The sequence below is a fragment of the Callospermophilus lateralis genome, chromosome 14 (genome assembly GCF_048772815.1).
Source record: "Callospermophilus lateralis isolate mCalLat2 chromosome 14, mCalLat2.hap1, whole genome shotgun sequence".
NCBI classification, from domain to species: Eukaryota; Metazoa; Chordata; class Mammalia; order Rodentia; family Sciuridae; genus Callospermophilus; species Callospermophilus lateralis.
Genome location: NC_135318.1, coordinates 89,582,375 through 89,608,783, shown reverse-complemented (window position 1 = coordinate 89,608,783; position 26,409 = coordinate 89,582,375). Strand labels below are relative to the sequence as shown.

General features: G+C 43.2%; 1 protein-coding gene across 2 annotated transcripts; it reads left to right on the top strand.

The window, feature by feature from the left end:
• The first annotated feature begins 6 nt into the window (after positions 1 to 6).
• Positions 7 to 25,479, top strand: Polr1b (RNA polymerase I subunit B). Of its 2 annotated transcripts, XM_076833185.1 has the most exons (15): positions 7 to 202; positions 2,306 to 2,473; positions 2,712 to 2,858; positions 3,425 to 3,557; positions 5,536 to 5,672; positions 6,412 to 6,635; positions 7,532 to 7,703; positions 11,359 to 11,530; positions 12,240 to 12,521; positions 14,415 to 14,548; positions 18,108 to 18,278; positions 19,000 to 19,161; positions 22,311 to 22,502; positions 22,850 to 23,103; positions 23,954 to 25,479. In XM_076833185.1, the coding sequence occupies exons 1-15, from the start codon at positions 26 to 28 to the stop codon at positions 24,834 to 24,836; spliced, it is 3,408 nt and encodes a 1,135-aa protein (XP_076689300.1). In that variant the 5' UTR covers positions 7 to 25; the 3' UTR covers positions 24,837 to 25,479. The 2 variants fall into 2 exon arrangements, with proteins under 2 accessions (XP_076689300.1, XP_076689301.1); XM_076833186.1 differs by lacking the exons at positions 7 to 202; positions 2,306 to 2,473; positions 3,425 to 3,557 and having other exon boundaries at positions 2,780 to 2,858.
• Positions 25,480 to 26,409: the final 930 nt, after the last annotated feature.

Genomic DNA, 26,409 nt, shown 5'->3' with positions numbered 1-26,409 from the left:
CCGCTGGTGTGGGGCGTGAGGCGGCATGGATCCCGGCGGCCGGTGGCGTGGCCTGCCCAGCGGGCCTAGCCTGAGGCATCTCACCGACCCCTCTTACGGGGTCCCTCCCGAGCAGCAGAAGGCGGCGCTGCAGGAGCTGACGCGGGCGCACGTGGAGTCTTTCAACTACGCTGTGCGCGAGGGGCTCAGCCACGCGGTGCAGGTGCGCGGCGGCCTCCCGGCGCTGGGGCTGCGCCCGGCCGAGCTCGCGGTGCCGCGGGACCTGGGCGGCAGCGGGCGGGCGGCCCGGGAGAGGGAGGTGCGGGGGACGCGGCGCCGGTTTCCTCCTGCTTCGGGTCCACTCACTGGGGAAGGTGGGTTCGGGGTGTCTGGGCTGAGCCGTGGCGGCGAGCCGTGGTTGCTTGTAGGGCGGTTCCTGGGAGCTGGGGGAGCGGAGAGGTGCCCACCGGGGGTGCTTTCCCTCATTCACGTCGCACGCGCCTTCCTAATCCTGGCTTCTGCAAAAGCTCCTCAAAAGGCTTGAGCTGATCCGTAGGTGGAGCTCCTTCAGTTTTCGTGTCTTGGAGGTCCGATTAGACGGGTATGAGAAAATACAAAGGGTCCTAATGACTGGTCTAGACCGCAGGGGTTGCGGAGCACAGGTGATGATGGCGGGGAGAGGGTCTCCAGGCACCAGGCCCTGAGGGTAGGGAAGAGGCAGTAGCTCTTGGGTTTGAGCGTTTGGGCCACTGGACAAGTGGAGACCCGAAAGCACTCAGTGGTTTGGGAATTGCTCTGCCAAGAGAAGTCAGGATTGTATGAGTTCAAGGGAAGAGGAGAGTGCCTTTCCTCCAGGATCCACAGACTTAGGGGACACTGCCCTGTGGTGGTGGTGTCAGATTTACATGGAGAGGGTTAGAATGTAGAGAGCTTTGATGGCTGGTCTGATGCTTATAAATAATATGGGAGCCAAGGGGATTTCTTTGAAGTTGAATACTCCTTAATCTTCTTGAGAAAGACAAGATTGATGGGAAATATTTGTGTGTTTCCCTAGACTATAGCGTCATGCAAATACAAAAAAAAGTAGATTTTATTGAAAGTTAATTGATAGAGTTTTATACAAATAATGATAAAAGAGTCCAGGGTTGAGATGATAAGGAAGATTTGCCCTAAAATGGAGCTCATATGCATGGAGTTTTTATAAAGAGTAATATGTGGACTTTGTTTCCAGACTTTTTTTTTTAATCTTTACTTTTATTTATTTATTTTTATGTGGTGCTGAGGATCCAACCCAGCGCCTCACACATGCCAGGCAAGCACTCTGCCACTGAGCTACAACCCCAGCCCTCCTTTTTGTTATTTAGTGCTATGCATATTAAGTAAATAATTAAACACAAAAAGCAAAGTTATGTCTTGATTGGTTAACAAAATTTACAACTAGAAGCTCCCAGGAGACTGTATTTTGCCTAGGAGCAATAGGTTTATTTGCTAATTCAGTATTTGGAGTGACTTTTTAGATCATAGCTATTGTGAATAATGAGAACTGACTATTTATACAGTTCAGCTGTGGTTTGAGAAAGCAAATCTCATCTGTTTTTTAAACTACTGCTCTACTTTAAATATGAAATATGTTATAAATTTGATTTTTAAATAAAATATTAATTTCTAAAATAATACCAGCTTTGGGTAAAAATTTAGAAAAGATTGCTCAAACTCACATGAGGGTGGAGAATCTTTGCGTTTTATTCTAACACTTAGGCTAGGAAGTTGTTCATAATTACTGTGCAGGAGAGCTGAGTGGTGCTTCTTCCTCAGAAGAACAGCAAAGCTTTTCCCAGGGACTGCTGCAGAGTAGCAACTGCTATAGAAGGGCAACTGCCTTGGCCACCACTGTTACTTTTGCATGGCTTTGGCTTCAGCCTGAGGTTGCCACGGAGTAAAATGTGCAAGTGTGAGCTCAAGGAAGGGCACTAGAGTGTCCGGTCCTGATCAGGAGGATGTTTCCTTTTCCTTGCCCTATTAGCAGTCCCATTTGTTCTGCCGTGCAGAGAACAAAGGTAAGGAAGGTAAGCACTTTCTTGGTTCAGAGAATAGGAGCTCTTTCACTGCTGTGCCCCAAAGCCTACACAGAATCTGACACAAACAGTGCAGGATCAGAAAATACTTAATGTACTCAGAAGAGGTATGAGTGGAGTATCCTATTTAGAGGTGTCGTTATTGGCATTTAGGCATTGCTGCTTATAGAACACAGGGGAGTTAAAAGTCTTAGAGAAAAAGTGCCTTGGAAATGCAGGCAGTTTGTTTAATAGTATGAATTGTATTTCAGGATATACCTTCCTTTGACTTTGCTTTCAAAGATGAGCGTATCTCTCTTACTATTGTGGATGCTGTCATCAGTCCACCCACTGTTCCAAAAGGGACCATCTGCAAAGAGCTCAATGTTTATCCAGCTGAATGCCGGGGCCGAAGGAGTACCTACCGTGGGAAGCTGACAGTGAGTATTAATGATAGTGTATGGTGCTCCCTTCATTTTTGAAAAAAGGACTTGATTCCTGGTAAGGTTTATATAAAGAGATGTCATCTAAAATATCATCTAAATGTCATCTAAGAGATCCCATCTTCTAAATCAAAAGCATAAAATCATTTGTTTTCCTCTTTCCCACTCTTAAAATACTAATTTGTTTCTCCATATCCAGATACTATAACTAATTTTTTCTCCTGTTTTCATTTAGGCTGATATCAGCTGGGCAGTGAATGGAATCTCAAAAGGAATCATCAAGCAGTTTCTTGGTTATGTTCCCATCATGGTGAAGTCCAAGCTTTGCAACTTATACAGCCTTCCTCCTCCAGCCCTCATTGAGCACCACGAGGAGGCAGAGGTAATCACAGGGTCCAGGCTGTGGGACAGTAGCCAGCCTGGGTTGGGAGTGAGAAGACAGGGAGTTGTTGGCAAGAGCTGTCTCAGCTCTGGATGGGTAAAATGCTCAATGTTATCTCATCTGCATACTGCATATGGCCCTTGACGACTGTCAACTAAGACGGTACCGGAAAAGTGGCTCCACAGTTAGAGCCACACTGGGGGAAGAACTGGTGGGTTTTCCCCTAATTTTCTTCTTCCTCCTCCTCTTTTTCTCTTCTTCTTCTTCTTCCTCTTCCTCTTTCTTTTCTTTCTCCTCCTGGAAATTGAACCCAGAGCCTTGGACATGCTAAGCATACACCCTGCTACTGAGCTACACTCCCAACCTTTATTTTCTGAATGAAAATTCCCTTGTGTCCCTGGGCTTTCTAAGTACTTAATAAGACCACGTCCACTCTGTTTTCAAGGGGTCTGTTGTCCCTTTCACCTATGTGCAGCTCTTCTGCATAATGCACCGCATCTGGCTAGAAATAAGGTTTGTGTTCACAATTAGTTGTGTACCTTTGTTTAACAGATTCTCTTTGGTAGGAAATGGGAGGCTATTTTATAATCAATGGCATTGAAAAAGTCATCCGAATGTTAATTATGCCTCGGAGAAATTTCCCCATTGCAATGGTAAGACCAAAGTGGAAAAGCAGAGGGCCTGGCTATACTCAGTTTGGTAAGTTTGAGTGACCATGGGGATTTTTTTTTTTTTTTTTTTTTTTTTTTTTTTTAGAAACGTTTAAAACTCATTTTTTAAAAAGTATATGCATCTATGTAGAGTTGTTAATATTTTTCTCTTACATAATTTTTTTTGTTTTTCTATTAGTAATATCTATATTAAGATTCATAATGGGGAGGAGGAAATGGAGAGAGATTGATCAAAGGGTACAGATGTTTATAAGATGAATAAGTTCTGGAGCTAATGTTTATCATGGTGACTGCCTAATAATACTGTATTGTTTACTTGAAATTTGACAATGCAGTAGATCAAAGCGTCATGACCCCACAGGTACACACATACACACCGATGGAGACCTGGGTGATGAATGATGTTTTAATCAGTTTATGTTAATCATTAATATACAGGTATTCCTCTGCTTAGGATGGGGTGCTGTTTTGATAAACCCATCCTAGGTTGAAACTTAGGGACTGATGATACAGCTCAGTGGTAGAGCGCTTTGCTAACATGTATGAGGCCCTGAGTTCAATCCCTGGCACTGGAAACACTTTATACACTTAAGCTACCCAATATCATAGCTGAGCGTTGCCTACCCCACCTTAAACATGTTCAGAACACTGATGTTAGCCTGCAGGTAGGCAAGATCATCTCGACACAGAGTTTGTTTTATACAGTGTTGGTTGTCTCATGTACACACATTTGAGCTTTTTGTGCATATGGTGGGATGTGAAAATACAAAACACAGTGCCTCAGACACCTGCAACAGAGTACATTGTAGCCTATCTGCTGCTTTCCAACATCACAAGAGAGTACCATATTGGCTGGGCATGGTGGTGCACATCTGTAACCCCAGTGGCTTGGGAAGCTCAGGAAGGAGGACTGCAAGTTCAAAGCCAGTCTCAGCAACTTAGTGAGACCCTGTCTCAAAATTAAAACTATAAAGGGGATGTGGCTTAGTGGTAAAGCATTTCTGAGTTCATTTCCTGGTACCCAAAAAAATAAAAAAGGGAACTATGAGTGGAGTATGGCTTTTGAACCATGGTAAAGTAGAAAAAAGTCACAGCCTATCAGTGGGGTCATCTGTCTATGAATCATTTTAATATGTACAGTTTTTAATCATTTATGTATTTTAAGAATTAAAATAACATCTGATAAAACATTTTATATTGGGAAAACTACTTTCTGTGTTTTAAAGCTGGAAGACTGTTTATGTGTTTGTTACTGGATGTAAAGATAAAGACTGGCCTCGCTTGGTCATGGGGTGGGGTCGGGGACAAGTGCCTTGGAGGTCTTTGATTCCAGGTACCTTGGCATTCCCCTCTTGGTCTCTGACAGCCTCCTGACCTGTTTGAGCACTCTTTGTGACTGTGCCTGGCTTCACAGGACAGTGTATGGCATTCTTTTTCAGTCCTGACAGTTACATGATTTATCCTTATAAATGAGATAAAAGTCAGTCTTTTAATTGTCATCATACATATGGCAGCTAGAAAAAAAACAGTATGTCCGTGTGTCAGAATGTCTAGCTGTTTATTCTTTTGTTCAGTTGATGTGGTTTGTCTTAGCAGCCCTTGTCTGAAGCTGACAAGTTCTGCTTTTCTGTGTTGAGTTGTTGGGTCAGGCCGTCATCTCTGTCAGACTCTGTAGGGTGGTGGGGTTCGCTGCACTGACATCCCTGTTCTGCAAAGTGCAGGGACTAAAACATGCTCAGTAGTATGTAGGCTCTGGCCTGGAAAGAAACTTGGAAGTTTGGTTAAATTCTTTGCTTTGGTTATTTTACATCACAGTTTCATATCCTGGAAGGTTCTGTACTCCAGAGGACATTTGTAAAGTCTTGGAGACATTTTTGGTTGTCATTCTTGGATACATTTAGTGATTTGGCTTAAATTATACCTAAAAGAATAAAATAATTCAGAGAAAAATCTTTGAAGAAATTATGGTCTTACAAGTTTCTGGTATTTTCTGTTTGTTTCAATAGGAGTTTCAATGCACTGTGTGAAGGGAGAACATTCTGCAGTCAATATGAACCTTCACTACCTGGAAAATGGCACAGTTATGTTGAACTTCATTTACCGGAAAGAGCTGTTCTTTCTTCCTTTGGGATTTGCACTTAAGGTATGATTTGTGAAAGTTTTCTTTTTGTTGTGAGGAGACTCATCTGAGGTAGTATCCTGTGCAGATCGGGTAGGTTCTCTTTGTCAGGTGCAAGCTGTGCCAGTTATCTACTGCCTCCATAACAAATCGCCTCCAAATTCCATAGCTTAAAATGTCAGTAAACATATCTCCCACAATTTCTGAGAGTTGGAAGTTTAGGAGTGGGTTGACTGGGCACTTCTGGCTTGGGGGTGTCAGGAACTTGCAGTGAGGTGTCAGTAGGGGTGGCAGTCACTTTGAAGACTCCAGGGCTGGAGGATCCACTTTCGTGGTGGTGCGCTCACTGGCTGGTGAGTTGATGAGTTGGTGCTGGCTGTTGGCAGGAGGTCTCAGTTCCTCTCACCCATCTTCCCCCAGATAGTTAGCCAAGAAGACAAGGCAGAAGCCACAGTGCCCTTCGCGACTCAGCCTGGGGAGTCTACAGCATCTTTCTTGCCATAGTGTTTGGGTCACTTAGTATGGGAGGAAACTGTACAAATTTGTGATTATCAGGAGGTGAGGATCACTGGGAGCATCTTGGTGTCCAGCTATCATATAAAAAAATGCATTATTTTGCAGAGTTTACTTCATTTCAGCAATAGTGGAGTGCTGATTTTTCTTGGTTATTAAAGTCATTAGAGGAGAGAATTTTAACTAAACAATAAAATATTTGTGTTATTATTGGCAAAGGATTAAAAAGAAACTTTCTTTTCCATTCTAGGCACTTGTCAGCTTTTCTGATTATCAGATTTTTCAAGAGCTCATCAAAGGAAAAGAGGATGACTCTTTCTTTAGGAACTCTGTGTCTCAGATGTTGAGGATAGTAATGGAAGAGGGTTGTTCCACACAGAAACAGGTCCTTAACTACCTGGGGGAATGCTTCAGAGTGAAACTCAGTCTTCCTGACTGGTACTCCAATGAACAGGCGGCAGAGTTCTTGTTCAAGTATGTGTGCTTGGCTTGTGTTTAGGGGTGAAGGGCTGGGAGGAGGGTGTTAGTGGTCTTTGAGTGGAGTACGGATTGTGCTGGGAGTCACCTGGGGGTCAGAGCGAAGCTGGGGTGGAATCAGGCCCCGCTGCAATGGGCCAGCTTTGTCTCTGTGGCCATCCTCACTCTTCTTATGGTCACTTCAGTTCCCTTTGTTGAACTTCTTTTGTTTTGAAATAATTTCAGACTTCAGAACATCATCCAAATAGCACATTGAACACTGTAGTCACTAAAGCAGTTCAAATTTTAAACATTTACTTGATTTCTTTGTACCTGGATGCACTTGTTGAGGGTGTCCTGTCAGTTGGTTTCCCCACAGCAAGAACTTCGTCTTCTGTGACTACTGGTAGCTATTAGAGGAGCCCAGCTCTGGAGTAGTACTGTCTGGTAAGGAGCCACATATTGAGCCTTGAAGATGTGGCCAGTACAGGAGGAACTGAATTCTTAATTTGATTTAGTTTTAATTAAATTTAAATAGCCATGTTGGCCAGCACAGTTCTAGACTTTATGAGGATATTCTGCTTTTTTGTTAAGGTTGCTAGTAAAGATGAAAAGTAATTTTTTGGGGGGAAGGAGTTTTAATTAAACAAGAATTTGGGCATGGTGGTGCATGCTTATAATCTCAGCAACTCGGGAAGCTGAGGCAGGGGAATTACAAGTTCGAGGCCAGCCAACTTAGCAGGAGCCTGTCTCAGTAAGACGGACTGGGAATGTAGCTCAGTGGTAAGATGCCTCTAGGTTCAATCTCTAGTACCTACCAAAAGAAAAGAACATGAATGAGGGACCTGGTAAGAGGGACATTAAGTGGCATTTGCAGCTGAATTGTTTGAAGCTTTTACTTTTCTATTTTACAGCCAGTGCATCTGCATCCACTTGAAATCCAATACTGAAAAGTTTTATGTACTTTGTCTCATGACCCGGAAGCTCTTTGCTTTAGCCAGAGGAGAGTGCATGGAGGAAAATCCTGATAGTTTGGTGAATCAAGAAGTCCTTACACCTGGCCAGCTGTTCCTTATGTTTTTGAAGGTAAATCCATGCTGCTGTCACCCTGGACCACTTGTGCCACTCAGGGAACGGTATGGTATGTTTCCTGCGTGTTTATGATTCCTGGTTTTGGCATCTGCAGAGTCTTCCTTTTTGTGTGTTCAGCAGGGAGGATTAATCAAAAATCCTAGCTTATACCAAGTTCAGAGATTTGTTTACTATCTTTTGTAGAATGTAAAAATCAGATCTTGATCATAACATTGATGATATAGTATAAATGGTCTGTATGCATACATATAGTTAATTTGCAGATTCTGTGTATTCAAATTCACGACTTGCTGAAGTGATTTGCAGCACCAGGATCAATACCCAGCTCTTCCTTAGCTTCTCACAGATATGGGCACGGAGGCCCCTCATCCTTATGTTCCCAGCTGAGGTTGAAGAAGGCTGTGGCTGCCTTCTCTCAGCTGTCATAGTGTAAACAAGGGTCTTTGTGAGTTCTACCAAGTGCAGGTTTTCACATTTTTATGGGTGCCTGTGTGCAGGTTTTCACATTTTTATGGGTGCCTGTGTGCACGCTGTGCCTTTTAGAAGGGCCTATAGTGGTGAAGTCCTGTCTGGTTCTATGCTCTGCCTCTGAACCCACATTAACGTTGGAGAAGCAACTGTATGTATTAAATAAGGTTTCTTGCAACAGACACACATGTAAAATAAGGTGTTGTGTACTGACCAGTTGCAGAAGTGTTTTGACCAGAGACTAGCAGGAACCAAGCCCTTTGTGTCCCTGGTAGTAGGGCCAGCACTTGCTAGTTGTGTGTTCACAATGGTGGCCCAGAACATGAACATGCCAGACTCGATGTCACTGTATACAGTGGGACTTGGCTGGTATAGAAGTGATTCCATAGGAAAGTCAGTTCTGCAGCATTTTATGTTTTGCATATTATCCCTAAAAAGATTTAGTCTAGAAGGTAATGTTGTGTATGGGAAGATGGAGAGGGCTAAAGTTGGAAAAAAAAAAAAAAAAATCCTGATTCCTCATCATCTAGATGATAATTCTTACTGGAAGGGAATTGGATTGAAAAATTTTAGCACCCTGGAATTTCTCTGATAAAAATCTAAATCAGAAATTTGCTGTTGTGTGGCCTATCAGGTAAAGGCTAAGGTGCATTTCCCGCTACATCCTTGCAGTGAAGTTCGGGGTTCGTCTTATCCCCGAGCTGACTGTGTGTCTTCAGAAGCAAGATATTAGTAGGGTGACCTTTGTCAGCAACAGGGGCGCATCTGATTTCCTTACCTTTCACTAGCTCTGTTAAGCTTCCAAACCTTGAATATGAGATGTGAAAACTGTCTTTAGAAGATACCTGACAATGCCAGGCACGCACAGTGATGCACACCATGGCGCACATCTGTAATCCCAGTGGCTCAGTAGGCTGAGACAGGCGGATCACAAGTTCAAAGCCAGCCTCAGCAACACCGAGGTGCTAAGCAGAGACCCTATCTCTAAATAAAATATAAAATAGGGCTGGGGATGGGGCTCAGTGGTCGAGTGCTCCTGAGTTAAATCTCCAATACTTAAAAAAAAAAAAACGAAGAAGATACCTGTCAGTGACTTGAGGAATTGACTTCTCTAGCCATTGCACTGAGTGTTGCCACAGAGATCCGGGCGCTCTGTGGGGTCCGTGGGATTGGTTCTGAGGGCTGAGTGATGGGAGTGGAAGCACTGACTGCTCCCTTTCTGCCCCTTGGAGCAGGTCAGGTAGACTCTGCTCACCGTTCCCTGTGGTGTCTCCTTCCCTGCCTCAGGCATGGTCTCATCATCACCACGTTATACCTTTCAGAGAGGCTGGGGAGCACCACAGGAAGGTCGCCTAGGGGGTTGCTCACTTCTGCTGCTCGTGCTGAAGTGTGCAGGCTGCCCATGTGAGTCCCTGACCCTATCTGTAGTTCCAGCTCCAGAAAGTACCAGAAAAAAGTCAGTTGGCAGCCACACCTGACCTGACTTGCGGGAGACTGTGTAGTGTCTCCTGTCCTCCGAGTGACTTGTGTGTGAACCGTAGAGATGTGTTTGATGGCGAGTCAGGGCCCCAGTGTTGGGCTTTGCATGCCTCACACACCTGTCAGCTTTCTGGAGATGTCTGCAGAATTCTGGGTTCTGAAGTAAATTTGACCAAGGGTTTTCAGTGTTCCTGTCACACTCCACTCCCTGGAGGGGGCTTGTTGTGAGGCTTGAACAAACATGCCAGCTGCTGGTGTGTGCCCGCAAGTGCTCGTTCCCAGATTCGACCACTGCACAGGGTGTGCAGGAAGACATCCCATTGGCACAGTTATGTGTCAGATCTTAGAAAGGAAAGATAATGAGCAGTCAGTCCTCTGAGGGAGGAGAGAGCATAGCTCTTTATTCTTCAGGCCCAAGAGCTTTTGCCCAGCCTCTGACCGGCATCTCAGTGGCTTTCTTTCCTCTTCTGGCTTTTTGTCTTTGGCTGCTCTTTGATTGTATTTCAGATTTTCAGAAGACAGTGTCAGCCTTCCCTCCTGGCCTGTCACTGTCTTGGATGTTGAATCTAATTTGGGGACCTTGTGCTCTTGGCTGTTGTCGGAAGCCATTCTCACAAGTGACTGGGTGACTCCCGGTTAGGGTCTGAGGCGCTCTGGCTGTGTCGGAGCTTTCCCGGCCCTCTCCTGATGAGAGAACCTGTCCGTGTGGGGCTGTAACTGACCACTGACCCCGGAGGCCCAATCACTGACCCTGACCTTGGAGTGCGGCCCCCCCTTCAACCTTCATTGGATGGAATTATCCCCTGAATTTCTTGCTCCCCAATAAAAGGCTACTCCCTGGCGTGCTCTCTCTCTCTCTCTCCTGCTAGCCCTGAGTAATCCTTGCTGCCCTGCCGGGCGGTTAGAGGAGGGAACCAGAGAGGGGAGCCGTCTCGGACCTGGTCATAGAAAAAAGGTAACTGAGTCTGTGTGTTTATTTCGATCTCGCTAGCTAACTTTTATGCCAAGAACCTCATTAATGAAACCATTGCGCTGGCCGCATGGTAGAGGCTGTATTTCTTCTTGGGAACACAGTGATTGTTGTTTTGGTCTCAAAGCTTGTGGTTGAGTGTTCTGACTGCTTGATAAGAGCATTTAGATGTAAAGCTTATCTATGGTCAAACATCAATGTGGATGGTTTAGAACAGTATTCTGCCCCCCCTTGACCCCCAACATGCAATGCTTTGCTTCACCACCCGTGTCCATGGTCTAGATGTTTGCTTGGTTGCAATGACTGAGGGATACTCTGGCAGGCCAGGGGTGCTGCTGAGCACCCTGCAGTGCTCAGGACAACCTCCACCTCGGTCTCCAGCCCCAGGGTTGGTAGTGCTGAGGAAGAAACCCTGGTCTAGATAAATTGTGTCTTCTCTCTTAAGAAATGCCTGGGGGCTGGGGTTGTGGCTCAGTGGTAGAACTCTCTCCTAGCACATGTGAGGCCCTGGGTTCGATCCTCAGCACCACATAAAAATAAATAAATAAATAAAAGAAATGTCTGGCCTCCAGCGGGATGTTGAAAAGCTGTTTTTAAGGTTTGTGGTTTACGTTTTCATGTAATGTGTATAAATTAATGGACTGTTATTGATTGTACAGATTATGTGAGTGAATATGGAATTTGTGATAATTAAATCATTTACTGTTTGAAATTTGAATTTTCTTCTTTCAGGAAAAAATGGAAGCTTGGTTAGTGTCTATTAAAATAGCTTTAGATAAGAAGGCTCAGAAGACTGATGTGTCCATAAACTCTGAAAATTTGATGAAGATTTTCAGTATGGGAACAGACCTTACAAGACCATTTGAATATCTTCTTGCTACTGGGAATCTGCGTTCAAAAACAGGTGAAATTAAATAGTTAGGCTTTACTTTAGTTATATTTTTCAAATATTTGCATAGTGTAGGTTTATATGTAACTGAGGAAGTTTGTTTTTTTTTTTTTTTTTTTTTTTTGAGTAAACTTCTCACTTTCACTCAAGACAGATTTTGTTTTATGATAAATTTTGACAAGTATCAGCCTGAAGGACTTTAGATGGGTGTCTGTGTGGCTTACATCCTAGTGGGCACCTCCTTGCCTTAGGTGTCTCAGGAGGACGACCTAGTGGGAGTCCTGGAAGGACTGCTGTGGACCCATCCCTGGACCAAGGGCATGGAATGACCTGGGAAGCAGAAGAAGCTGTAATGGGGACCCAGCAATCTGCTTTTTATAAACAGGTGCTATTGCTGCAGGTTCTCATTGGCATGCTGGCAGTGCTCATGTATTCCCAGTGTGCTTAGATGAATGTAATTACTGGTGGTTCCATTATCATCCAGTGTTCTCCACAGAGGAGGGCGTGTTGGAGGGGATAGCAACCTGCTGCAGCCATATGATTTCTGAATCCTGAGGACTTTCAAAATTATTTTCTGTTTCTACTTATCAGGATGAATAGAGTGAATGTTAAAATGACCCTTTTGCTCTGTAGAATTCGCTGAGGTTTTGTCATCAAAGCCTCAGAAGTGGACCTTTTTTTGGAAAAGTCAGGCCTGTTTTTGAGTGACTTTTGTTTTATTAAGGTCTTGGCTTCCTGCAAGATTCTGGACTTTGTGTTGTGGCTGACAAGCTGAACTTCATACGCTATCTCTCCCATTTCCGCTGTGTGCACAGAGGGGCTGCTTTTGCCAAGATGAGGACCACCACTGTACGTAGGCTGCTGCCAGAGTCCTGGGGCTTCCTTTGCCCCGTGCACACCCCAGATGGGGCACCCTGTGGTCTGATGAACCACCTAACTGCCACGTGTGAGGTCGTCACGCAGCTTGTATATACAACATCTCTTCCAACTCTGCTCTGCAGCTTAGGTATGAGGGTTTGTGGTTGTTAATACATAAAAACCATTAAGGCAAAATTCTTTTTCACTGCTCCATGCAGGAGTGGGTCTATATTCTTGGCTTCTTTACAGAGGATCGAATGCACTCTTTGAAAATGAAAACAAGGAAAATTAAAAGTTGTAGATTTTTTTTTAAACTTAAAAAGAAGTTAAAAATTTGAAATAGACCAATGTGGATATTGAAAGCAGAGAAGGTATTATGTAACTTTTGGGGGCTCTTTCTCTGTATTTGTTGGTGGACCATTGCATCTCTAGGTAGCAAACAGTGCTGATCGTAGGAAGACAGTTAAAAAGAAGGCTGTCCTCTGTTCCCTGCTATCATCAGATAAGTAACCTCCATTTCTGGTAGCCCGGGAGTTGATGTCTCTGTTTTGCCTGGAACATGCTCCTCTTTCAAGTTTGATACTGAACTTGAGTTGACCTTCACAGGTACTGATAGCAGCCTTTTCTTTGGATGTTAATACATTCTCCTGTTCTGGGTTTCTCTGGCTGTGATTGAGAAACCAAAAGTGTTCTGTCTCTGGTGGTTGGTGGTGGGTCTCCAGGGGACTAATGTTTATACAATAAAACTAATGTTCATAACAGTTCAGGTGATGGATGTTCTTAGGCAACCCAAAAGGGTCAAGACATTGTTGCATAAAAGCATATCTCCCAATTAGAGAGTGACTTGTAAGAGGGAGCCCCAGGGGAAGTTTTCAAGAAGTAGTCAAGATGCAAAAGGTAGAATCGGGGGCTGGGGCTGGGGCTCAGTGGTAAAGCGCTTGCTTTTTGCATGAGTGAGGCACTGGGTTCGATCCTCACCACCACATAAAAATAAATAAAGATATTGTGTGTTTGTCTACAACAAATATATATATAAAACAGATAGAATCAGTGTAATTTGTACTTTTGCCCTCTGTGAGGAAAAGAATAATTATGTATACCACCAGTGATTTAAAGTGTCAAAGTCCAGGAGAAGGTAGAAAGGAAGAAGAAAAATGTGGAGAGGCAGAAGATGTCTCCATTGCAGAGGAAGGGTGGGAGGGTAATGTGCTCTAGCCCTGGGGAAAAAGACCGGATAAAAGAGGCAAACTACTTTCTGTAGGAAGTATTGATAGGACAGATGAAGCAGCATGGGCAACTATGACAGTCGGGAAAACAGTGCCTTCAGAAGTAGTCGAAGAGGGTCTTGGTTTTACTTAATTATAGTCGATTCTCATTATTTGCAGTACCTGAGTCTAGCCCTGGGCTCATAGCCAGCCACACTGTAACGCACACGTGTTTTCTCTATAAGGCGTATTATAGCTGCCTTGTGCTTAGGGACACTGGACAGCATTTCAGCACTGCACATGAGGTCCATTTAAAGCAATGAAATCACCAACAAAAAGCACAGGAATGCAAAAAGTATAGCTTTGAACAGGACATTTGATAGTGTGAGCTGGGACAATAAAGCAGAAGGTGTGTATGAGGTGACTCAAATTTTTTGTTGCATGACAATTGAAATTGCCCCTTGTATTAATTTTGTAGTTAGAAATAAAATGTGGCAAGTAGGCAAATATACAGATACCAGTCTGCAGATAATGAGGATCTACTATAATTAGGCTATTTTGGGAAAAGTGAATATACTTCCATGGCTCAGAAATCAGCATGTAAGAAGTTACACAGTGGACAGCCTTCTGGACACTCTCCCTGGCTAGTCTACTCACAGGAACAGTTCCTAGTGTCGCCCACATCTTTCATGACGTGATTTATGCTGTAATACAAAATTGCCTGTTTAGAGGCAGGATGATTAGATAGCTCAACTGATGAAGCCCTCGTCAAGCCTGCCTGGCGGGGATTAAGTAAAACTCTCTGCATTCATCATTCTGTGTGCTGTCTTCACCAGGGGTCACTCCCGTTGATGGAGCACCACATCGACCCTACAGCGAGTGCTACCCTGTCCTGCTGGATGGCCTCATGGTGGGCTGGGTGGATAAGGATCTTGCTCCCGGCATCGCAGATTCTCTCCGACGATTTAAGGTGATTTTGAGTTTTTATGAATTCTTATGCCCCTTGACTAGGTTCATGGTTTTTTTCTGGTTTATGAGGTAGCCCCAGGGCAGTATGGAACCATCCACTGTCAGGGGTGAAAGCTAATTCTAAAAGTGCCTGGAGTCTTGCCTTACAGGTTCAGGTCAGTGACAGATACCTAACTCACATGCAGTTTTTGCTGGTTAAATTGAGGCCTCAGTCTGCTTGTGTTAACAGATTTTAACTTTAAGAGTACCACTGTTTACTGTGTACAGGATCCCTTCATTTGAGATTATATATTACTTTCCTGGGGTGATACCTGGGATATCATTTCAGGAAACACATAATGTTGGTTTGTTCTGTGGAAAGGTTAATTTAATTCTTATTAGGTTGTATAATAGTAACTGTATAATGACTACCAAGTGCTTTGTGGAGAGGCAGTTGAAACATACATGAAGGCCCTTTTTCCCATCGAGTTGTCACCAAGTGGTCGATGCTCTTGGCTGCTTTGCACTGTGGCACTGGAGGTTCTCTGCAGAGTTCAGGGTTTGCTGGTTTGCTGAGTGCTCTTTCCTAACTCTGTCGCTTGTTCTGTTTATACGTTGCTATTCTGTGTTTATTTACATCAACATAGATTCATAAATGCCTGTTTTATTTCATGGGCGTTCTGTTGCTATGGGTTCTTCCCCCCCCACCCCCCAACCCCCGTGCTGGGAAGTGAACTTGGGGGGTGTGTATGCTAAGTAAGTCCTCTATCACTGACCCACCCCCAGCACTATCGTTTATTTTTTAGTTTTAGTTGGACACAATACCTTTATTTTATTTATTTATTTTTATGTGGTGCTGAGGATTGGACTCAGTACCCCGCATGTGCTAGGCCAGCGCTGTACCTCTGAGCCACAGCCCAGCCCGCCCCCCCAATTATCATTTTATTTGGTCAGTGGGAACCCCTCTGGGCTGTTTTTTTTTTTTTTTTTTTTTCTGGTAAATACGCAAAAATGTTTACCACTTTAACCACTTCAAATATGCAGTCCAGTGGCCTCAGGCACATTCACATTCACAAATGTGCAGCTGTGCCACCAGCTGTCTCTGAACCTCAATCGTGATCCTGGGCTGCAGCTCTGAGCCCCTTGAGCACTGCTTTTTTATCCCCGCTCTGCCCCTGTTCTTCTGCTTTGCCTCTGGGTTTGGCTGTGGTAAGTGGCATACGGTGACCTTTTGTGACTAGTTTGTTTCATGTGGTGTAGTGTCCTCAAGGTTCATCAAGTCTGACATTTCACAGCACGTGTCACAGTTTCCTTCCTTCTAAGACTGAGTGACAGTCCATTGTGTGGCTGTGCTACATTTTGTTTACTGTAAGTCCCTCATTGCTGTGAACCTCGCTAAATAAATACCTATGCAAGTCTCTGCTTTGTGTTTTTTTTTTTTTCCCTTGAACTACTAATTGAACCCAACCCAGGGCAGCTTAACCACTGGCATGGAGCCACAGCCCTAGCCCGTTATTATTTATTTTGACACAGGGTCTCACTAAATTGCTTGCCTTCCATGTGCTAAGTTGTTGAGACTGGCTTTGAACTTGTGATCCTCCTGCTTTGGCCTCCCTACTTGCTAGGATTATAGTCATGAGCCACCATGCCCAGCTGCTTTCAATTTTTTTATATACCTAGAAATGGAATTACTGAATCACCTTTATTTTTTGACACCTTTTTGGGGAAAATTCAAGTTTTCCTCTAGATGGACTAATCTGGTAGTTAATTCATTCTCTGATAATAGTAATTAATGTTGAGTCAATTTTAAGGAAAGATCCCATTTGGTGCTGGTGACTGTTTTCTTAATATTTAAGAAGTACCATAATAGTACTTCCAAGCCAAGTGCAGTGGCATACACTTGTAATCCCTGCTACTTGGGAGGCTGAGGCAGAAGGATTGCAAATTTGAGGCTCAGAACTTAGCAAGACCCTATCTCAAAAAAAGTGGGTATCTGGGGATGTAGCTCTATACTAGAACAATTGTATAGCACATGCAAAGAAGCTCTAGGTTCCCCCCTCCCCAGTATTGAGTGAGAAAATAGTAGTTTACAGGTTTTCCCAAGTTGGAGACTTGCTGTTGCTCATAGGAGGAGGAATGCATTTGTGTCTGGGAGCAGGATGTGCTGGCTTTGTGAGAGGCAGCCCCTCTGGAGGAGAGGTGTTTGCAGGGTGTAGGACCAGAGCAGTACAAGGGCCCCAGTGGCTCAGGAACAGGAGGGGTCCATCAGGGACAGCTGAGGCCAGAGGTCCACAGTGAGAGGCAGAGAGATGGTAAGACCAGTAGAAGATGTGGTTTGTTTATTTTCTATGATATTTTGAAATCAGCATTCGTAAGTATTTTGTTTTGTAGTTCAGTGGGTAGCATGCTTGCCTTCCATGTGCTAAGGCCCTGGTTTCAATCTTCCTTGCTTTGGTAAAACATTAGAAATTATTTATTTTTATTAAGGGATTAGTCTTCTTAAGCTTGCTATTTCCATTAAGATCTGTTTTAGTGGTTTGCCTTTTTCCCATTTCCTTTTGGAAATGGGAATTTCCTAGACTGCTGATTTCTAAAAAACGTGTCGCTAATTTCTTTTGGTCTACTTTGTTCCTTTTAGCTTTTGAGTTATGAGTTGAGTTATTTATTTATTTATTTATTTATTTATTTATTTATTTATTTTGGTACCATTTTGTTTTCTTCTTTTTTTCTTTTCTTTTTTTTTTTTTTTTTTTAAGAGAGAGTTTTTTAGTATTTATTTATTTTTTTTAGTTTTCAGTGGACACAACATCTTTGTATGTGGTGCTGAGGATTGAACCTGGGCCACATGCATGCCAGGCGAAGGCGCTACCGCTTGAGCCACATCCCCAGCCCCTTTTTTTTCTTTTCTTTTAAGAATGTCCAAGGTTTACACATTTGGCAGATTTGCTGCGCAATCCCCTGTCATCAGCTGTGGTGTTAGCTGTGGGCACAGGCTGTACAGTGGAGCTCCAGAACTTGTTCCTCTGGCTTAACCAGCCTCTGCTGATTTCTGCCTCTGCCCAGCACCCTCTCATCTTTATTGATGATGTGTTGAGCTTTGAGTTCCCATAAGTTCTGACACAGGGGTCTTATCATTTTTTGTCAAATTTCTATATTTTCTAGTTGTATTTATCCCTTTGCGCAGGAGTTGTTTAATAGTTTATTGGGATTTTTTTTAATTCCCAGGTGGAAGGGTCTTTTCATGTAATTAATATATTTTAAAGTAAAACCAATCATCTGTATTTCAGATGTCAGAAAATAAACTTTTTATTTTTTCCCCAGTCTCATAACTGGTTTTCTTGATAAGAGGCCTGAGCCAAGGAAGTGTAGGGCTTTTGCCATTTCTGAATAAGAGGTGGATGGTGTTCTGTATGGGAATGGACTGGCAGGGATAACTGTGGCTTCAGGTTTAGTGGGCCCTGGGTTGATTACTGGTGTGACCTAATGTTTTTTAGGTAGTGCTTTTCCCTGTAGAAGGGAAGTCGGGGGAGGGGCGTAAAACATAGCACTTGCTCTTAATTACATTCTCTTGTTAAAAACAGGTATTGAGAGAAAAAAGAATCCCCCCCTGGATGGAGGTGGTCCTTGTCCCCATGACAGGAAAGCCAAGTCTGTACCCAGGACTCTTGCTTTTTACCACTCCTTGCCGACTGGTGCGGCCTGTGCAGAACTTGGAACTGGGCCAAGAAGAATTGATTGGCACAATGGAACAGGTATGCGCAGTCTGTGTGAAGGCAGGTCTCTGCTTGTGTAGTGGAACCTCCAGAGGCTTCACTGTTGCTTTTAAGGGTATTGTTTCAGCAAAAATTAGGCATTTGGGGCTGGGGATGTGGCTCAAGCGGTAGCACGCTCGTCTGGCATGCATGCGGCCCGGGTTCGATCCTTAGCACCACATACCAACAAAGATGTTGTGTCTGCCGATAACTAAAAAAATTAGGCATTTGAAAGAAAGCACTTATTTTCTGGCCACCCCTAGATGACATTACTGAACCACTTCGTATCTTGCTGTCTTGCCTCACTCCTCAGAACCCGAGGGAGGCTCAGTGCTCCCATCCTGCCCCACTCCCATAGCACATTTGCCTCTGGCTCTGCCTCAGCTGGGGAGATTAAAGTCTCTGTTGCTCTTGGGCTTTGCCCACATCTTCAAAATTGCAAAACTGTGGGATTTGTGTTACTTAACAAAAGTTGTCTTTCGTCCTGGTCCCCTTCACAGCTGGACCCTGGTAGGTTTGTGGTGAAGGTGTGAGGCAAGTGGAATTTCTAAGTGGAAGCTTCCTGTGCACCCCAGAGGGTCCCTTCAGCATACACAGGAAACTTCCACTTAGAAATACCACTTGCCTCACACCTTCCCTTGGGGCATCTGAGTGCTGGAGGTGGGGAGGTAGTGAGAGTCTGGCTGTTCAGTGCCTTGTCCTCAGCTTTCCTCTCCTGCAGCTCTTCATGAACATCGCTATCTTTGAGGATGAGGTTTTTGCTGGAGTCACCACACACCAGGAACTCTTCCCTCACAGCCTGCTCAGTGTCATCGCCAACTTCATCCCCTTCTCTGACCACAACCAGAGTCCACGGAACATGTACCAGTGCCAGATGGGTAAGGTGGATGGAGGGCAGTGGTGGGTACAGTTGGGCAAGAAGAATGTGCATAGCTCTTTTTATTTTGAAGTACTTTTTAGACTTGGAGAAAATTTGCAAGAATAGGACAGGAGCTCCCAAAAACCATCATCTTTTCTGTTGACAGTTCTCATTGCCCCATTTTTCCCCTGCGAATATGTTGCAGACATTGTTTACCCCTGAACATCGCAGCATGCCTTCCAAACTAGGCCCTTCACCACGCAGCCCAGACAAGTTAGCAGACCCAGGGAGTTAATAGTGATGCTGTTCTTACTCAGATTTCAACTGGGCATCCATGTACGACAGATTTTTTCTGTGCAGCAGGAACTCAGCCCAAGATCACATTCTGTGTTGAGTTGTCATGTCTATTAAGTCTCCTTTAGTTTAGAATAGCTCTTAGCCATTCTTTGTCTTTCTTGACACTGATATTTTCAAAGAAAAAGGTGATTTGTTTTGTATACTATCCATTGATTTGGATTTGTCCAAGACCTTTGATTCAATTCTTTTTTATTTTAGGTGTTGATAGACCTTTATTTTTATTCATTTATTTGTATGCAGTATTCAGAATCGAACCCAGGGCCTCACACATGCTAGGCGAGTGCTCTACCTACCTCTAAGCCTCACCCCCAGCCCCTTTGATTCAGTTTTTGAAGGAGACCCGGATGGCCATCACTGTCACTCACATAATTAGCACTGCCAGAGCACTTCATTTCTGCCTGAAGGGGTCATGTTTTTATCACGTGTAAATTCCTTCAGCCTGAAAAATGTGTTGGAGGTTTTGTAGTACAGGTTGCTGGCCACAGGTTCTTAGTTTCATTCATCTGAAAATTATTTTCAGGCTGGGGATGCAGCTCAGTTGGTAGAGTGCTTGCCTCACAGGCACAAGGCCCTGGGTTCAGTCCCCAGCACTGCACCACACACACACAAAAAAAACCAAAACCTATTTCTGAAGGAAATTTCCACTGGATATGTAATTCTAAGTTGACAGTTACTTTTATTTCAGCACATTACACTTCTAAGCTACCTGTTCTTGCTGTCTCTTCTAATTGGAGGGCAGTGCTTATATTTATTTTTATTTCCCTGAATATGATGTATTTTTTTCTCTGACCTTAAGGATTCTTATTTTTCTGGTTTTTAGGAGATTGACTATGATATGATTGTCCTGGTTAGAGTTTCTGGTCTTCTTAAATCTGTAAGAAAAAGTAAACTCACCCACTTGGGGAAGTTTTCCACTGTTGTTCCTAAAGCTGTTGCTTCTGCCTCTCTCCTTTTTCTTCTAAGATTCAGTTGTGCATTATTAATGTCAAACCTTTTGTATTGTCCCATGAGCCATTGAGTTTCTTTTTTCTCTCTCTCTTTTTTTTTTTTCTTTCTTGTCAGATTTTTTTTTTTTTTTTTTAATAGACGTTGACTTCATCTGTCATCTAATGAATTTTTATTTCAGGTATTTTTTGGTCTAAAGCTTACATTTGTTTCTTTTTAATAGTTTCAGTTTTCTGAGGTTGCTTTGCTCATTGTGGACACATTTTCCTTTAAGGTTCTGAGCATGGATCATACGAGGTGCTATTGAGTCACTATCTGATCCCAGCCTCTGGACCATGTCACGACAGCTCCTGCTCTTTGTGGAGAATAGGTCATGTTTCGCTGTTTCCTTGTCTACTAGTCATGAATCGCATCGTGGACATTCTGGGTTCTCTTGTAACTTCCTAGATAGGATCAGCTTTTAGTTCTAATTGGTAGAGACCTTCACTTTTAGTCACTGGTGTGCATTCTGGTCCTGTCCCTTGGATGCAGACCTCAGAAATTCAGTGAAGTGTGGCCTCAGTTTATGTGCAGAATTTAAGGCTGTCCCTCTGTAGTTCTTACCTTTCTGAAATAAGCCCCTCACTTTCTAGTCACTGTCATGATCTGAGCTCTATTCCTTGGTTCTTTTTGTTTCTTTGCTTTTTTGCGGTTCTGGGGATTAAACCCAGGGCCCTGGTGCATGCTAGGCAGATGCTGTACCACTGAACTACATCCCCAACTTTATTCTTGGGCTCTTTATACAGTGAGGCTGTGAATTTCAATCTAAGTTGTAAGTACTACACTATTTGGACCATGAGGGGGGAAAATTAAAATTAAAAAAACTAGGAACTCAGTTTGATGGATTTTGGTTACTCTCCAGTGCTTTGGCTGGTGGTTTCTATGTATATAGTTGTTTTTTCCCCTAGGGACTTGCCCTGTGTTACTAAAAGCTGTAAATCTTCTATATGAAGAAAATTAAAATTCATTATGTGTATAAATAGTTTAGTCTTTAAAACCATTTTGTTCTGAAACGACTCTCTGTACTGTAAAGTAGTACGATGAGTCTTGCCTATAATGTCCTACTACTCGGAATTTATACATATTGATATTTTCTTCTGTGTATAAGAAAGTAATATAATTCAGTAACAGCTGTTCTCCATCTTCTCCCTACATTCCCCCAGTAGTAATGTCCTGTAGTTTGTGTGTAGCCTTTTATATCCCCTTTTCGTACTTTTCTTACATGGGTCCATGAACATATAGAATTGTTTGGGGTGTGCTCCAGATGTATACCAATAGCATCATCATCACACCTGTTTTAGTCAGCTTTGCATTGCTGTGACCAAAAGACCCAATAAGAACAATTTTAGAGGAGAAAAAGTGTATTTGGGGCTCAAAATTTCAGAGGTAGAACATCATGATAGATGAGCGTAATGAAGGAAAACAGCTTAGGACTTGGCCACCAGGACTCAGAGCTCTTGCTTGCTCAGGCAAATCACCCCAAAGGCACGCCCCCATGATCCACTCCTCCAGCCACAGCCAACCAGCCAACCATTTCTCCTTGAACTTCTTGCACCATCTCACACGTGAGCGGTCAGGGGACGCCTCCTCATGTCTAATCATAAGACACCTCACTCTGCTTCTCATCCAGTTGTTCTCATAATCTGATCATGTTGATACTTAGAGCTACTTCATTTTCACAGCTAATATTACCATGTAGTTATTATAACCTCCGTGGTTTATTTGTTCATTCATCTGTGATGAATATTTAGTCATTTCAGTTTTATGTAACAACTTTACAATTGAGGGCTAAAAAACAAATGCAAAGAATTGTTTTTTCTTCTGTAGGTAAGCAGACTATGGGCTTTCCCCTTCTCACTTACCAAGACCGATCAGATAATAAACTGTACCGTCTTCAGACTCCACAGAGTCCTCTTGTAAGACCATGCATGTATGATTATTATGACATGGATAACTACCCAATAGGGACAAATGCCATTGTTGCTGTAATTTCATACACTGGCTATGACATGGAAGATGCCATGGTAAGTTTTACCAGGAGATGTCGTTCCAGTTTTTTTTTAAACTTTCTTATTCTGTTAAATTGTTTGTTCCTCGTCTAAGTTGAAAGTGGGCCTTGAGATATATTCACACAGTATTCAGGTGTGCATCTGTCTTCCATATTGAGCACACAGTACTAATGAATGTTGAGTGAGTAGTCTCTGTAGTTACCTTTTATATTTAAGCGCTAGCTGGGTTTTAATAGTATTAATGATTTGTAAAATATGGGAAGAGTTTTAAATTCAATAATTGTAAGTATTAATATGATCCTAACTGGTTTTATTTTCAAAATCCTCCGTTGGACTCAGTTAACAATTTTTTGTTCTCACAGATTCTAAATAAGGCTTCTTGGGAGCGAGGCTTTGCCCATGGAAGTGTCTACAAGTCGGAGTTCATAGACCTGTCTGAAAGAATTAAACAGGGAGATGATAGTCTGGTGTTTGGGGTCAAACCTGGTGACCCCCGGACTCTACAGAAGTTGGATGGCGATGGACTGCCCTTCATAGGGGCAGCACTGAAGTATGGAGACCCATATTACGGCTACCTCAACCTCAACACCGGGGAGAGCTTTGTGGTGTTCTATAAGTAAGTGTGTGGTCTCTGCTGTTCTCCAGAGGTGATGTCTCAGTGGCATTACTGGCTATTGATGAGAGTTGTCTTGTAGCGGGAGGTTTTGGAGAAGATACGAGTGTGCTGCTGTAACAAGATTTCTGAGGCTGAGCAATAAAAAATAATTCATTTCTCACAGTTACAGAGGCTGGGAAGTCCAAAATCCTTAAGGCATTGGCAGGTGATCGGGTGTCCGCTGAGGACTTGTTCCCCACAGATGGCGTGTCTGGGTGTCCTCGGGGTAGGAGGTGAAGGGCACACAGGAGCAGCTGGCTCCTCCACCCTCCAGTGCCCATCACCCCCAGGGCCCCTCCTCTCAGCACACTGCAGTAAAAGCTGGATTTCAGTGTGGACTTGGAGGGACACAGGCATCCACACCACAGCAGTTCTGGTCTCGGTCGAGCCTGAGCTGACACTGCCTGCTGAGACAAGGGCCTGTTTGTCTTGCTGCCCTTACTTTTCTACTTTCTTTGTTAACAGTCCCACAGTTTGAGTTGTCTGTGATTTATGTTAAAACTGTCACTGAATTTTGTTATCTCCTACATGATGTGTTACAGCCAAAATATTGAGTTCACTAAGCCTCTTTTTAAAACAAAATTTTTATTTTATTTTCTTTTACAACAGATTTGATTTTAATAGGCCTTTGTGATGGCTTTTCCTTGTCTTTATTGGTGGTATTGGTGCAGATGAACATAATAATAGCCCTAAAGCACTTTTAGGGATACCAACTCATTTTACAAATGATCTTTATGAAACACTAAGTATGCCAGTACAATTTCTCCATAAGCTTAACAAGAGCTTGACTTCTGTGATTGACATTTCCTAGGAGTAAAGAAAATTGCATTGTGGATAACATCAAAGTGTGCAGCAACGACACTGGGAATGGGAAATTCAAGTGTGTTTGCATCACAATGCGTGTCCCTCGGAACCCAACAATCGGAGATAAGTTCGCCAGTCGTCATGGGCAGAAGGGCATTTTGAGCCGGTTGTGGCCAGCTGAGGACATGCCTTTTACTGAAAGTGGGATGGTGCCAGACATTCTGTTCAACCCTCACGGCTTTCCGTCCCGCATGACCATCGGCATGTTAATTGAGAGTATGGCTGGGAAATCTGCCGCTTTGCATGGCCTCTGCCACGATGCGACACCCTTCACTTTTTCCGAGGAGAACTCTGCTTTGGAGTACTTCGGCGAGATGTTAAAGGCTGCGGGCTACAACTTCTATGGCACTGAGAGATTGTATAGTGGCATCAGTGGGGTAGAACTGGAGGCAGACATTTTCATAGGCGTGGTTTATTATCAGCGCTTACGTCACATGGTGTCCGACAAATTTCAAGTTAGAACGACTGGAGCCAGGGACAAAGTCACCAACCAGCCTATTGGGGGAAGAAACGTTCAGGGCGGAATCCGTTTTGGGGAGATGGAGCGGGATGCTCTCTTGGCCCACGGCACATCTTTTCTCCTCCATGACCGCCTCTTCAACTGCTCTGACCGCTCAGTGGCCCACGTGTGTGTCAAGTGTGGCAGTTTACTTTCTCCACTGTTGGAGAAACCACCCCCTTCCTGGTCCGCCTTGCGCAACAGAAAATACAACTGTGCTCTCTGTAACCGCAGTGATACCATTGATACTGTCTCTGTGCCTTATGTCTTTCGGTATTTTGTAGCTGAACTGGCAGCTATGAACATCAAAGTGAAGCTGGACGTCGTGTAACAGGCTGTTTTCTTTAGGACAAGAGGGTCATCAGATGAAAACAGAATGTTATTTAGTTCAGTGAAGGTGTTACCAGGTTTTCTCGAGGGTGTTAATACTTTAAACCAAGAACAGGAACAAGAATTTAAGGTTCCCAAGTCTCTGATATAATTCCTGAAGTTGACTTTTAGTATATTTGTTTAAAAATTCCACATGTATTAATTAAAAATGATTTTAAAATGATGTACTGGTAATGAACTGTAAGGGGAAAGGGCTACAAATGTAACAGGCCAATTATATGACTTTTTTTTTTTTATTCTTAGAGCCACATGAAGTAAAAGCAACTTTATTGAAAGTATCAAAGTATAATTGATGTGCAAACAACTACATGTGTTGTCTATCAACAAAAAAGAATTAAATTTAAAAAGCTGGGGGGGGCGGCTGGGGCTGGGGCTTAGCAGTAGCGCACTTGCCTGGCATGTGTGAGGTACTGGGTTCGACCCAGCACCACGTGTAACTATAAAATAAAGGTCTATCAACTAAAACATAAAAATTTAAAAAAAAAACTACATGCGTGGAACACATGCAGCTGATGGGTTTGAATTTGTGCACAACCTGTGCTGCATCCACAGTCGAGGCAAATAAACATGCATCACTTCCAAAAGGTCTGTCCTCCTGTGATTTTTGCTTTTTTGTATATATTAAGAACACTGAACTCAAAAAGTATACCTCTTGGCCAGTTTTCATGTGTACAGTATAGGATTGTCAGCTACAGGGACTTCAGTGAGTGGCACATCCTGGGAACTTACTCATTTGCATGACTGAAACTTCACGCCCTGGGTTCCTTCTCCAGCCCCTGGCAACCACCATTCCACTCTCTGCTTCTCTTATTTGGACTGATGACCATGCAGTATTTGTCCTCCTGTATCTGGCTGACTTCACTTGGCCCCTGGCTTCGAGGTTCAGCCGTATTGTAGACAGGGCTGGCTTTCCTCCTTGAAAGCTGAATGATACTGTGTTGTGTGGAGCATCACGTGTCTGCTCCTCGGTTGATGAACAAACAGTAAGGTGGTTGGAGTATCTTAGAAATTAGTTTTTATGACCTTAATGAAATATATAGCCAAAATGTCATTATAACATGTAAAGAATATTAAAATTTATTGATAATTTATATATTTTTTCATACGTCTCTGAAATCCAATCTGTATTTAGTTTGTGCTTGGCTTTTTCTGCATTATATAGTGAGCTGCCTTCCTATCAATTTTTAAAGAGAATTTTTTTTTAAATATTTATTTTGTAGTTTTTGGTGGACACAACATCTTTATTTTTTTACTTTTATGTGGTGCTAAGGATCGAACCCAGTGCCGCGCGCATGCCAGGCAAGTGTGCTACCGCTTGAGCCACATCCCCAGCCCCCCATCAGTTTTTTTTTTTTTAGTTGTCGATGAACCTTCACTTTTTATTTATTTATATGTGGTGCTGAGAATCAAATTCAGTGCTTCCCACATGTAGGCAAGTGCTCTACCACTAAGCTATAATCCAGCCCCTTTCCTATCAGTTTGTACAGTGTTTTTTTTTTTTTTTTTTTTTTTTT